This window comes from Gallinula chloropus (genome assembly GCF_964237585.1).
Source record: "Gallinula chloropus genome assembly, chromosome: 9".
Taxonomy (NCBI): Eukaryota; Metazoa; Chordata; class Aves; order Gruiformes; family Rallidae; genus Gallinula; species Gallinula chloropus.
The window spans coordinates 7,367,722-7,382,384 of NC_140094.1; the positions used below are offsets into that span (position 1 = coordinate 7,367,722).

Consider the following 14,663-nt stretch of genomic DNA (forward strand, 5'->3'; position numbering starts at 1 on the left):
ACTTTCCCTACGAGGGAGCCGAGCCCTCCCACACCCAGGCTACGGAACGGCCGCTGGGCCGGCCGGACCCGGACCCGCCCCCTCTGAGCGCTGCCGCGCAGCCGCGGCCAGGACGCCGGTGGGCACGCGCGCTGCCCCCCGCGCATGCGGCCTGGCCCTCTCCGCCGCCGGGGGCGCATGCGCGGCGGGCCTGCCGCGAGCCGAGCCGGGCCCTCCGCTGTCGCCGCCGCCGGCGGGCGGGCGGCGCCTGAGCGGGCGGGGGCGGCGCGCCATGCCCGGGGGCGCGGCGGCGGCTGAGGAGCCGGCGCGGAGCCGCGGTCGCTGAGGCCGGGCGGCAGCAATGGCCGAGTCGCTGCGGGAGGAGCCGCCGGGCGGGCCGGAGTCGGAGGCCGAGCTGTCGCAGCGGCTGGCCCGCACGAAGGCCCGCTCGTACGGCAGCACGGCGAGCGTGGCGGCGCCGCTGGCCGAGCGCTACGTAGAGCACCGGCTCAGCGCCGGGGACACGCTGCAGGGCATCGCCCTCAAGTACGGCGTCACGGTAAGGCGAGCGCCGCCGGGGCGGCCTGCCGGGCGGCGGGGCCAACCGGGGAGGTACTCGGCCCCGGGGCCGCAGGGCCGAGAGCGGCACGCAGCTGCTAGGCCCGGAACGTAACGGAGCCGAGGCAGAGCCGGCCGAGAGGTTACCGTAGGAGGCCGTACTCTAGGGCACAGGAGGTACCACGCTTACCTTACCGTGGGTACCGTGCTAGTTGCCGGTTCAGTGTTTAAGATGCTAACAGCTGGCTCCTGTGAGCTGCTTGGAGGGGTCAGCACCCAGTTCTGAAGGTAAGCAGCTGAAACTGGCACTGCCTGGGCCAGGGCGCAGGGCTGGGTTGGCAGGCCTGGCCGGAGCACTTGTGTGACCCTTCACCACTGCACTCAGATCAGACTGAAAAAGCCCAAAGTAATTAAACTTATCTAGAAAAGTATAATTTTGAGGTTGACACAAGCTGTGACAAGGAAAAAAGTTTCTTCAAGTATTTTCAGGGCTAAAAATGCTGATGTTGTCATCCGCCTACCAGCCGAGCAGTGATTTACAGCTGCTCTCAAAGTGTTGCTGCTTTTCTGCTCTTTTCCTACTGAGAAGAAAGTTTGCATCTGTGGAAAAGTGTTAAAAGGCATATTCTAGCCTCAGATATGCAGGGCCTGCCACACTGCCATTCCCCACAGAGCAGAGCTGCCTGCCCCACCTTTGTTCCACCTTATTTAGGGCCAAGCAGCTGGTGAGCCCAGCTAACAGCATGGCTCTAGTACAGTCAGTGCCACTTTCAGACCAGCTGCAGAGAGCACCTTCCAAGTTGGGCTTTCCCAGAGAGGTACAATGCAGTCCCAGGTTACGAGATTGACTGGAATGGGTTTCCTTTACTGCTCTGGTTCTTAAAGATCTACTGAGGCCTTCTAGCAACTTCAACAGCATTCAGCTCTTGTTGTGAAAAGGGTTAAAAGTCTTAATTTCTTACAGGAGAGAAAGATTAAGCCACTTTGAATCTTGTGTGCAACAAAACTAACAGCATTTTGGATTTGCATTGGTCCACATTAGATCAAAGTTTTGCTCACTACAGGGGTCAAGCAGAGGGAACTAACTGCCAGATTTCTTTGAATTTTTATTTTTGACAGTCCTTTCTATAATTGCTGAAGTCTCTGGCCTAAGTAGTTTAGCTGTGTTATTTTTCATTAAGATGTGTATTCACAATGAAGTGAAAGATACAAAACCGATTACTACAGCAGTAGCTTTGTAGAAAAAGCAAGCACTTCTAAACAGTTTACAGCTCCCTTTCAGCTAAAGCAAAGTTGTAGATCAAACCCAGACAGTCTGAAAAAATTATGTTAAGCTTACAAACCATACGCTTTGTTCATAGAGTTACTTTGCTAATGATGCATTTAAGTGTAAATACTGGGTGGTTTTTTTAAGCATCTCATTTGTTATATAATGTTGCTTATATTCCACATAAGCAGCCAGAGTTGCATCATTACAGACTCAGTTGAGAAACTGACATGAAACAACCCCAAGAGCAGTGACAAGTCAGCTGGAATGAGCCATTATGTTTCTGCTTTAATGGGTTTCAGCCAGGGTAGGAATGTATGCAAACATGTTTGCTTTTAGCAAAATGAAGAATCTTCCATGTCTACACAATGACAAGGACTGACTTCCTCTGAAGACACATTACATCTGCTTCCCACATCCTGTATGCTTGGCTAGAAGTAAGAGTTGCTGTAATGGGAACATTAGAATTATCTTTGGCTGCCATTGCCTCCAGTATTACTGTTTTTAGAAGTTCCCCCTGAGGTTATCCCCACTGGGAGTTACTTTGCAGCAAGAGACATCCTGTCCAGTGCCTGCCTTGGCATGACATAGCATAACCAGTTTAAGATGGATAAAAACATTGGGGAAGAGGAAGACCAGCATGCTTTGTTTGGTCTCATCCTCTGCCCTTCACCCCTCTCCCCCAGATGCGGTCTATTAATCTTGTGTGGCTTGTGTTCATTAGATAACACTGTGAATGAATGTTTAGTGTTATACTCATGGTTCAGTTGGAGTGCTGTTCTCCATCATAAGGGTGTCGCTTCTGAGGGGAGCAGGAAGAGGGCTGCTTGTTTCCCTGTCAGTAGAAGTAGTTTCGATGGATTAGTTCAACATCAGTTTGTGCATTAGGACAGCTTCAGTTGAAGCAAAGGCCTTGGCACATTCTGTCACTGTTAATAAGGGACAAACTACTTGGGTTTTCCTGGCACTAAACCCACCCTGTTAAACCCTGCTCTCTGTATACCTCTATGTATGGAGTCATACTGAGTTGTATGAGCAGTAGTACATATTGCATGTATTGAGTAACCAGCTCAAAGCTGAGGGATGTTCTTTTTAAGACCAAGTATTTACCACTTCATTATTACTCATTTCAGAGGTGCAATCTTCCAAATGCCACAAGATGATATTTAAAAGGTATATAGGAAGAAATAATAATCAGTGGTAGAGTTACAGTGAAGTAGGATAGAGCATAGCAGTACAGTGCATTATTTATCAGCTACTGAAGCATCACCTTCCAACTCCCCTGTAGTAGAGATCAGTTTTCAGCTTTTGTATTGTATTTTTAGAGAAAGCTCCAGCTAGAATTTTAAAACTTCTTTGTATTCATCAAGTATTGTAACTAACTGAGGTGAAGTTTCCTTATGCCCCCTTAGACAGTACTCAGCCTGGGAGAAAACTTACACCCTGTACTGTGCAAGGCTAACTGAAAGTAACTTCCAGGCTTCAGGAGCTGGAAGAGTAATGAGCTTCTCTCACTAGTAGTAGCTCACTGTCTGACACTGGGTGTTAGTTACTCAGTTTTTGAAAGGTATAATTAACTCTAGCCATTTAATTATCATAGCCATTCACATCAACAGGTTGAGGGTGTCTTTAAGCAGCAAACACCATTTTTGTACATGACCAGTAGTAGTTTATTGCCCTATTTCAGTACTTTGCCATACACCTAGCCTTTCTGGAAAGAATCTCCTGTCAATTTCTAGGGAGAAAGATTTCACCAAGCAAACTCACCCATACATGACATGAGACATCAATGCTGCAGCTGCCAGCCATTCTGAGCCTTACTTCAGTATAAATCCAAGTCAGCAGCACTTCTGCAACAGAATTTGTTCTTTGGCAAGTTGTTCATGTGGACCTGAGGTTGGAACTCTGTTCTAGAAAAGCATCTTCAGGTAGTGCAAGACTTGAGAAAGGCCAGTGTTGCAGTCGAGTCTACATAACACTCTGAAATCACTTTGAATGCTGAAGTTAATTGCTGCAGCAAAGATGTTACAGATTTATTGTAACTATAGGTTACTATACTTCAGAATCTTAGTACTTGATATTTTGCCAAAACCTAATAACTTAATTTTTTCCTCTTTTTCAGATGGAACAAATAAAGAGGGCAAATAAACTGTTCACCAATGACTGTATATTTCTGAGAAAAACCCTGAATATTCCTGTAATATCGGAGAAACCATTACTGTTCAATGGACTTAATTCACTGGAGTCTCCTGAGAATGAAACTGTTGACAGCTCCCCTTCTTGTGAAGAAGGGCTAATGACAGTTCAGGAAGACAGCAGTTCTTCTCCCAGTCCTCAAGAGCCTGACAATCAGCCCACTGCACCAGAAGAACTATCTGCCAAAGATTTCCTACAGAGACTGGACTTGCAGATTAAGTTATCCAAACAAGCAGCCAGAAAACTAAAAGATGACAGTGTCAGGTAAATGCCACTTTTAGTATTTAGTGTCTTAATCTCACCCTGAAGGCTTTTTAGTCTAAGATGAACTCTCTCTCTGGGAGGCACCTCAGATAGCTCTGTAGTTTGACCTTGGCAACAGCAAGTCTGTGCTCTTACAATGCACCAGGTACATTCAGGGTACCTCATTAGCACATACCTTGATACAGCAGTTATAAAGGCTGCCTCAACACATTGTTTATAGAACAGCAGTAACATTCCAAGAAAGCTAGACCAGTATTCTCCAAGACATTATGCAAGTGGGCAACTAAGCAAAGCCCTAGTTTTCATTAGAGTACTAAGCCAAGGCCTGTGTGGAAGCTGGCTGTGTTCAGCAAGGCATGATTGTCTTTCTTCTGTCACCAGTTGCCTCATAACTGCAAATATTCTCCATGTTGCAGTTTCAGATGAGCTATCCCATGTCCTTCCCCTATGCAGTCCCTCCTTTTGTGTATCCACATGTGTAGACTTCTTTCTTCAGTATATCTTCTACAACCAGGAGCTTCTCCACAGTTTACTCTCAGAAAAAGCAGTACCCTTTGACCTCTGCCATAGTGATTACCCCTCATATGCATGGGCATCCCACAGATTACAGAAAGACAGCAAGAATGGATTTCAGTAGTGGTTGTTTACCCCTGTCCTTGGGACAAGCTTCCTCAGCTTGTTCACAAGGAATCTCTTGGACTGGTTGTCTGGCCTGTTTATTCTCTGCAGAAAGGCCAACATGGCATCACCCTGAGGCAGTTTCTCATGACAATAAAAGGTATGACTATAGGGCACTGGCATCATATCTCTTACCAGAGAGCTGGAGGGAGGTTATGCCTGCAGGTACTTTGCTTTTGCAAGTTTCATGTAAAACTTGTTCCATCATCCTGGTTCACATCACATACTCTGATTTTGAGTGCAAACAACATACTTCTGACATTAAGAAAAAAGTAATCTTCCAGGTCAAAATCTATTGAGCAGAGTCTCCCATCATTTCTTCAGTAAATTAAGGGATTATTTCAGCAATTTAAAAACCCTACAGCTTAGCTGAATAAACAGAAGTTTGAAGGGGAGCAGTATATTGCATTTGACAATGGACAAGCCTTATTTGGAGAGATATTATGTATGACAGCTTAAGAGGATAATTTCCTACCTGTCACACACCACATACAGCCCTCCAGTGCCAGAAGGACCCTGGTTTATAGTTACTGTCCAGGGAAGGCTGGAATGCTTGCACATCTTGACACGCTTTTTTCTTTTGAACTGATGAGATGAAAGAGGAGGAATAGCTGCTGGAACTCAAATCCCTCTACTCAAACTCAGTCACTTGCACTGTTGGAACAGTGCAGAGCAGCTATCAAAATACCTGCCACTGCTAGACAGAAGTAACAGACAGATTAGAATAGGTGTTGACCCAGCAGTTAAGCTGGGTGACAGGAAGCCACAGTCCCTGCCAGAGGAAGACAATTAAAGGTTAACACCCCTCCAGCAAAATAACATGCTAATCTGCAGGAGGAAATTCACTTCGACCTTGCTGTACCTTTAGCACCAATATGGTGAGTGACACTGCACAAACAATACACTGCTACTACTGAAGCCTGTGAAGTTGCAATTTGGTAAATGAGGGCCTGATCCCAAATTTCCTCCCAAGGAATAAGAAAACGTAAGAGGAAGGTGAATTATTTCCCACATCTCCTGTTTGAATTCAGTATTTAATTTTGTTAATTATGCATGGTTATGATGCTACATGAAGCACAAAGTGTAGAGTTAGCTGCAGGCTGTCTGCTGAGCTGGATGTTATTCAAAGCCTCTGAAGAGAAAAGCTTCCTGTATGTCTGATAAAGTCTCTATAATGTCACCTTCCACCACACCCCTTACCAGCTATGAGTGGTATTCCTGGGCCTACACTGAGCTGTGGCAATATTCCTGCTCCAGCAGCTCCCCAGGAGGCAGCTGTTCTCCTGACTGTACCTGTCTTGTTCCTTGCTTGGAGCAGGAGACCTTGAAAACCAGACAGCCCTCATGATAGTGAGCTAGCCTTGTGAATGCACAAATTGTCATTATTAGAGTGGAAGCCATTTATCAAGTTAAGAGTGCTGCTTCCAGCTCCTCTGGACTTGGGTATTCAGATTAACTTGTCAGGGCTTGTTTAGAACATGACATGCACCAACACTGCAGCATACTTGAGTGTGCCTGCTTGAGAGTAACAAAGGAACACCTAGAGTTACATCTACCACCACCAGAATGGACACTGGAACTAAGAAAACTGCAAGTCGAAGCAGACTATCAGTTCCAGAACTTCAGGAGTCATAACTGTGAGCTTCATCAGGTAGATGGAGAGAACCACTACATCTCCCTTTACTTTGGTGTCCCTTAGAGCTGCTGAGGATGCACACACATACTCACACTGATTCTGCTCAACTGTGTAGACAGTTCCATGGTCAGAAACTGCCATGTGCTGCAGAGACAACCTAAGGTGAATTACACCTTTAATCATAACGCACTCAGAGGAATAGAGTATATTAATCTGTCAGTCCTTTCCCAGTTAAAGCCACTTGCCATTAGACAGAAAAAATTCAGACTCACATAGGTGATGGATACTAAACTTAATAGCTGTGCAAACAGATGAGCATTCACAGCTACAGAAAGTGACCCACTCTGTGCCAGCTGCCTCTGTTAGACTGTGTGTAAACATGAGGTTAGATATACATTTAATATCACTTCTGCTGGAGACTTTCATTGAGCAAGAAATCACTGGTTAATGAATCCCCCCAGGGTGCAGCTCCAGGTGAGCAGCTTAAGGCAGTAACTGCCTTTATTTTAAGCAATATTTTTGTAATAGGCCAAAAAAGAAATGCAAAAGTATTAACATAGCAATTTGTAGCACATGTTGTGAGCTCATGTATTTGTCTCTTAGGGAAAAACACCCATTATTAGTCTTATCCATGCATGGAAGGAAAGTTTAAGATACAGTAGTGCTTCCTCTTGCCCCAGATGCTGTTATGCACGTTTCAGGATGCCCACACAGACATGTAGTTCAGTGATGCTTTTTATATCAGCTAGTTGAACAGCAGAGGTCTAATGCAAGATCTTTATACAGTCCTTAATATTTTAGGGTGGTACTATGGACCTATCTATAACACAGGGGCTATATAACATGCTTTTGGGACAGATCACATTTGTCTGCATTTCCCATGTAGTGACTTGCTTTGAAAACACTGAAACTGAACAGAGCCACTCTAATTACTATTGCTTATAAGAGCAAGTGTAATTAACTGGTGTGCAGCACTGGAACAGAACCATATATTGTCACCTGCTCAGCTGCCTTGACCTGAAGCTAGGAAAGAGTAGTGTGTTGAAGCATTTAAAACTAATTACTAATTGAGATAATTTGCCCAATAATTGTTCTCCATCATTGGTTATCAGCTAAGAAAACAGATCCCTCAATAGAGAAGGCTGCCTGGAGAATCCCATTTTCAGACTTCCAAAAGCTGTTAACTCAGGAACTCAGGTTGCTGTCCTGTTTAATTGCAGATTGTAGAAGCATCCAAGCATTGGATTTGAGTTTACTTGGTCACTCAGGTGCACTTGGTCTTACAGAAGTGGTAATTAGCATTTTTCTTCCTGGCCAGATACATACAATAGCTTGTAGTAACTGTCTTTCAGCTCAGCAAAGTGGGAGCAGCAAACAGGAAGAGACAGCACTACAAAGCATGGTAATGCTGTGCTGTTCCTTCTCCTTTGCCTGGAGAACGTGGCAGTGACTTCCCACTTTGCTATTTTAAGCATCTTAAAAGTGAAGAAAATGCTGCCACATTACTTGTGAGCCATGGGCCAGAGCTGCTACTGTATAATTTTATTTCATCTAAAGCTGGGCTTTTTAAGCCATTGGAACAGACTTGTACTTCTGTGTCCAGTTCTCAGCATGTGCATCAGTAATGTTTCTGGTCATTGCCCTGGTTTGGAGTAAGGGGTGTCAATCTCACACAGCCTAGCTCTGCAGCCTGGGGCAGAAGGTTAGAAGCTGAACTTGCCAGCCCTCACTGCCAGCTGCAGTGTGCCTGAGTCATGGTCAGAAGTTTATTTCTCACATTACAGGCAGTGTGAGCACAGCATGCTTCTCATGTCCCTGCCACATGGGAAACCCTTCAGAGCTGGCTGTGACTGGAGTGCCAGCCCTACTGTCTACTGACAATGCCAAGCAACAGCCCATACCATAGCCCAAGCGCGTATTTCACAAGAGAAGCTGAGCTGAACAGCTTAGACTAGCTGTTTTGTTCCTTTGATGTCTGAAGCCTTGCCAGTACAACATTTTTATTGCAAGTCTTTGGTTCTCTATGTTCACCCCCAGTATTCACCATGATCAATTGCTGCTGATTTCAGCCCAGTGCTTGGCTGTTCCCATGTCAGGATGCATGCTATTCCTATATTAAGGCCTTCAAGAAAAGGCTGAAAGGCCGATTCTGCCAGCCTCTGGTTAGAAGGAAGACCTTTTTGCTGTAACTCTGCCACACTTCATTCTCTTAAAAGGGGAACCATAACAAAACAAAGTACAAGTAATTTTCTATGTACAGTATAGGAGATAAGGTTCTTGCCTACCGGGCAGCCTGAGCTCTGAAGATAGAGAAGTTCTCCATCTCACAAGCTAGCAGGAGACAGCTATTTGCAGCAACATTCTGGGCACATGTGGCTAGGAAGCTGTTGACCCAGAAGGAGGTATAGCAGAGCTTCAGAATATACATTTGAAATATTTAACTCCAGCAAAGTATTTAATTGAATTTTAGAGTCCTGCAGTCCAGTCTTATAAGCTTGGTATGTTGACAGCTTTCAGTTCTGTAAAGTTATAAAATACATTGTCTTGAGCCAGTTTATAGATCAGAATTGCTTTAGTGCTTACTCAGCAGGGGGATTGTTTCCTCCCTCACTCTGTCAGCCAGGTATTATGAGGATCATGTGCAAATTAACAGTGTGCTATGTTAATTTTACAATACAGAATTGACAGTACCAGGAAAGATACTACTTAAATCATACTTGGTACTGGGTTTGTAGTATCACTTACATAAGTAGTGTTTTAAGAAAGGCTAACATTTGTTGTCAGTACTACAGCAAGCATACCTCCTGCAAATAACTACCAGTTTCATCCAAAACCTGTTTCTTTGAAGGGTTGTGTTTGGTGTGGTTTTGGACAAGATTCTTTCAAGGCAAAAGAAAAATCACATCTTCAATTAAGAGGATAACTTTCCTGAACCACCCAAGAGAAGAGAAGGGCTAAGGAAATGAAAACAAGTTACTCAGTTGCTTGGTTAGTTTGTAGGGTTCTCTTCTCTGAAATTTATGAATACAAAATTTAAATGCAGATAAATAACCATGTTTAGAAGTTTGTATAGAAGAATCTGCATAACTACCTTTGTACTACTTGTATGCACAGTATTAAAACTAACTGGAAATCCTTAGAATCTCACAGTAGCAACTGTCAAGTCTTTCTGTTCCCACCAAAACACTACACTTGGCAGCAACATTAAGAGTAGGCTTTCAGGAACACAATTTTGAAGCTACATTAGTATAAAACAGGCCATGCTTGAGTTAGTACAGGATGCTGTACTGTTTTTTAAGAGCAATGTTGTCAAGTAAACCGTAGGCAGACTTATTTCCTGAGGACTTTTAATAGTAACACCACTTTGGTTTAGCCAGCCATTGCATTAATAATAGCAATTGGTTTGGCACTGCAGTGTCAATAATAATTCCCGAAACTCTAAGCATGTTGATGCTGAACTTGCACAGCTTTACGGGTTGTCAGCATCCCCTTTTTGAAACAATGTGGTAAGAAATCCAGAGACATACAACAGAGTAGCATACTGCAAGCAGTAGTTGTGTGGGGCAGTGCCAGCCTTACCTCCTTTGAGCCCTAAGGCAAACTGGGTACCTGCATTTGTGTTACATCTTCCTGTTGAGTGACAGTGTGATCCTGATCTGACAGATATGATTCTTTTCTTTTTAGAGAGGAGGAGAATGAGGAAGGTCCCTATGCAAGTTCTTCGTATCACCAGTAGAAGACAGATGTGATGGCCTGAAAACTTCCCATGAAATCAGTTCTTAAAGAACTAAATGGTCAATAATTCCAAACTTTGGACTCCTCGTCTTTATGTACTTAAAAGAAGTCACAGATGGGTAATTGCACTGAAATTATGACCTCTTCTGCCTTCCATAGGTTAATGTCCTTATGCTATATCAACAAAGGGTTTAAGCCTTCCAAAACTAGCAATGGCCTTTATATCCCTTCAGTGAAAACTGTAGCATGGTAGCAAAAATATATCCTCGAGGTCACCTTTATGCAGGATGATGATCTTTAGTAAAGATTTTGTAAATACTTGTTAAAGTGAAATTTGTTTTAAGTATTTAAAAATACTACATTTGCTTGTACATGACCAAGTATGAAAACAATAGAAATTTACTTACTCTGCAAACACAGGCAAGTTTGCTGTGGGGTTTTTGTCTATGTCAGGGCTGCAGAACTCTGAAGCCTCTATGTGTGTCTGTGTGGTTAGGATGTAATCCCCTAAAGGGGAAAGCGACTTGTTTTGATTAGTTAAAGCCTTTACAGTTAATGAACAGTTTGCAGTTTGGATTCCTGCTAATAAAAGGGAAGAGTTACAGCAAGAGATTTTTCCTTGTGAGATACGACATTGGACTATCAGATGTGTGTTCGTGTGTGCAGTTATATTTTGTGTGGTTTTAATTTAATAAATACAGAAATACCAATGTGTCTGTTCATAACAAAGTCAGCTTGAGTCTCATCTGTTTTTTGTGAAGAGTGGTTTGCTTAGTTATATGAGTGGTTAGATGTTAATTTCAGGGCAAATTAAGTTCCTCTACCATCTAGCTAACCCTCTCAAGTGAGACATAAAAAACCCCAAAACAGTATTTGATCTAGTTGTCCAGTCAAGAAAACTATTCATAAGAGCCACCCTAGTAAGCCCTCGTTGTTCTGAGGAGACAAGCAAGTGCACATGGACCCCACCTAAAACTCAGGAAGGCAGACTGCAGGCAGTGTCACCCTTTACCGTGACATTCACATACTAGCAGTTTCCTGGTAAGCATACTGCAGTTTTATTTCACATGCTCAGGAGGCTTCACAAAACTCTTGTCAGTAAAGAATTGCTGGATCCCTTCCATGACAGATGTTGTTTCCTATATATCAGCTCATTTATATAGTTTATTGCTCCCTCAAAGCAAAAGCTTTCTCCAGTATCTTAATACAGAAACCATATAGAAAGCTACATTAAGTTACTAAAGCTAGAAATACAAACTCAAAGCTAGACAGGAATTGGGATTTCCCTAGAGCTGCAGGGACCTGGGCCCAGCAGGCTCATTCAAATCATCTCTTGCTCTAGTTCCAAAGAGGAGATCTGCCGTGACATGCTAATTAACAAGAGCAGGGAATGCCTAGAGTGAATAAAAGGAAGCATTGATTTTTCTTTAAAAGACTGGTGAATTAGTTTTATGCCTTTTATCTTTCATAAACTGGGATTTGTAACTAGTCCTTGCAGCGCAGTAATTTCTATTGTCAGGTAACTTCAGTAGGACATTGCTAGAGCTGGAATAAACCATTTTTCTAAAGACAACCCTAGCCTCAAGCCCAGTTACATTGTATAATCCTACAGAAAAGCGTATTCCTTTCATTCCAAAGGCCCCACTGTAACACCTCTGTGCAGCATGCACAGGGTGCTTCATGCAACAGGCAGGAGCACAGCCTTCGCTGCACCACAGGCACACCACCAGCCAGCTGCACCTCACTACCCCCTTCCCAGCTCCCAGGCTGGGACACCTTCAGGACAAGCAAGAGAAGTGACACCATTTTCAGCCTTTCCTGAGCGAGGAGGGTCCACAAAAGCTCAAGGAAAGAAGCAACTGCACCAGCCCAGAGACATAGCTGTGCAGACCACCACCGCATGTCGCTCCCCAGCCACAGGCGGATTTCAGCCCAGCAGCACCCTATTCAGCCCACAGCACCACTAGGAACCCACCACACCAGCTCAGCATGGCATCCACTGCATAATCCGATAGAGACACCTAACCAATTTGTTCCACACAAGCACCCCCAGGAAGAGCTTCAATGCTGCCATTACCCACAACAGAGGCTGCCTGCAGGAGGCCCTACCTTGCTGGCTGTGGCCCTGTAGCAAGTCCCCACTCCTTGCTATGTAGGCACTTCAGTGCTCCAAAAGCTCAGCACCGGACAGAAAGGACCCTCATCATTACAGCCCCCACCTCTTCCTGGGCTTTTGTAGCCTCACCCTGCCCTGGGCCCAGCTGTTCCTCATGGCCGCAGGCTGGGGCCTGAGGAGCTCCACCTGGGCCCTGCAGGGCTGGGGCAGCAGCTGCAAACAGTCTGCTAATCAAAGGGGATTCTCTCTGTCCGGTTGCACTGTGGGTGCAGAGTTAGACTTTGTGTTACATCAGTGGCTGTTGCTGGTTTTCAAGGAGAGGGATGTGGTGTTTCATAATCCCTGAGGCACATACGGGGACAGAATGTCCATTTTTAAGTGTAGGTAAAATGATTGTAGAAATTGCTTCACTGTCGCTCCGCAAGTTTCTCTCAGGCCTGCATCAGCTGCACATCTAAGGTCCCTTCCAACCCAAATCATTCTCTGATTCTGTGATTCTATAGCATATCTTCAGTCAAAGCTTAGAAAGTCAAAACCTGGGCAGGCTTGGACTAGAATCTTGTTAAATGAAATGTGGGAGATAACTAATAATGTATTTTTTTTGGAGGGGGGGGGGAAGGGAGTTACTTGCAACGTGTCTGGAGTCTTCTTAATCCCTGTACGCCCTTCTGCCTCAGCCATTGGGTGCTGTAGGGGCATCCTCCTTCCTGCAGACATGGCTGCTCTCAGCTTCTACTGCTCGGTGGTGCAGGACATCCTCAAGGAGCTTGGCAGGGGGCAGAGAAGCAGCACTCTAACACACAAAAGCAGCCTTGTACTACTGTAGCTTGTAGTAAAGTGTTTAATGAAGTTCAGTATCAGAAACAATAGTCTACTAGAAAAGCTCAAAAGGTGAACACTATATATATGTGTATATATAGTACTTGTTACATCTTCAGTGATAATGTAGAAAGTGAAGGGTTTCTGAAGGATCCAGCAGAGATACAAACAGCACAGAAACTGATTTATGTCAGTGTAGAACCTGGGATGTGCAGGTGTTGAAAAGCCCTTTTCTCACCAGGAAAAAGGAAGGTGCTGACAGAATGTGCTTCACTAATTGTGTCCTAACCACTCTAGTGGCAGATCTCCAGTGCTAATGAGCTCCAAGCGTTCCATTCAAAATAAGGCCTGAGACTTGCAGCACTAGGTTTGACTTTCTTTAGCCTAAGTCAGAGCCTGTTTGAAACACAGGGTGGGTGATCCATCGGGCTGGCTGTGCCTTTACTGTCTTGCCCTGACAGTGTGATGTACCGCTAGCTGTTCAGTTGATGCACCACCAATGAAAACAGTATTTGAAGCATTCAAATAATAAGCTTAATGGGCTTGGGCAGGGTGGGAAGTGAATCTAGTTAGAGGACTTGCTCTGTTCTCAGCTAGTCATCAGGTTGCTCTCTGTCTGTGTATGTACCCCAGCTGATGCACAGCAGCAGACCAAGCACAGACCAGGCCCCAGAACATGCATACTCTCAAATCAGGTCATGCCCATAGTTTGGAATGTTTTTCCTAAATGATGTTATATGTGCTTTGTATGTGATAACGTTTGTAAAACTGAGGGGTTAAAAACTGTACTAGCCTTTTTGTGGACACAAACTGCTCATAATCACCAGTCACTAGTTGATGACATCTTTCCATTAGAATCAGACTCCTGTACAGAGTCCTGAGGGGCCAAAGAACCTGACTTCCAATGGTAATTAAAAATATTATTATGTTACTCTTATATTGACAAAGAAAGTTTGGTTTGGTTGTTTGGTTTTTTTTTAAGTAGCCATTGGGGGAAGGAAATTCTGTCCTTTTTGTTTTTTAAATGCAGATCCTAGATCACTACCACTTCCCCAGTGGTAAAGGTCTATGGTTAGTTATCATTCTCCTGATTTATTTCATAAATATCCAAACATACATTTTCCCATTGTGATAGTCAAAGAAGAAAGTGAATCACGAGCTGTTGCAGAAAATAACTGAGACCTATAGGGACAAGAAGAAATTATCATTTTTGGGAACATTATTAAATATTACTACTACTTCTAAAAGGGCTTAGAGGGTTTAGGTGAGAAAAAATACAATGATTAAAAATAACAGGTATTCTTTTATTCCTGGTTGTTTTCTTTGATGTTCCTAAGGGACTACTTTTTGAACAGGAAGGTTCCACTGACTACATTTCTTGAATCAGTTTTTATCTTAAAATAAATACCACCATT

At 44.1% G+C, this 14,663-nt stretch overlaps 1 protein-coding gene across 2 annotated transcripts; it reads left to right on the forward strand.

The window, feature by feature from the left end:
* The first annotated feature begins 265 nt into the window (after positions 1-265).
* On the forward strand, positions 266-11,040 carry LYSMD2 (LysM domain containing 2). Of its 2 annotated transcripts, none has more exons than XM_084268146.1 (3): positions 266-538; positions 3,927-4,264; positions 10,263-11,040. In XM_084268146.1, exons 1-3 carry the CDS (start codon positions 341-343, stop codon positions 10,312-10,314), a joined length of 588 nt encoding a protein of 195 aa, XP_084124272.1. In that variant the 5' UTR covers positions 266-340; the 3' UTR covers positions 10,315-11,040. The 2 variants fall into 2 exon arrangements, with proteins under 2 accessions (XP_084124272.1, XP_084124273.1); XM_084268147.1 differs by having other exon boundaries at positions 325-538; positions 10,267-11,040.
* The last annotated feature ends 3,623 nt before the right edge of the window (positions 11,041-14,663 follow it).

What these genes read in the sequence shown, in the direction of transcription:
- LYSMD2 (XM_084268147.1), top strand. Translation starts at nt 341, where the DNA reads ATGGCCGAGTCGCTGCGGGAGGAGCCGCCGGGCGGGCCGGAGTCGGAG. An exon ending in CCCTCAAGTACGGCGTCACG is followed by an intron (nt 539 to 3,926) that starts GTAAGGCGAGCG and finishes CCTCTTTTTCAG; the next exon opens with ATGGAACAAATAAAGAGGGC. An exon ending in CTAAAAGATGACAGTGTCAG is followed by an intron (nt 4,265 to 10,266) that starts GTAAATGCCACT and finishes CTTTTTAGAGAG; the next exon opens with GAGGAGAATGAGGAAGGTCC.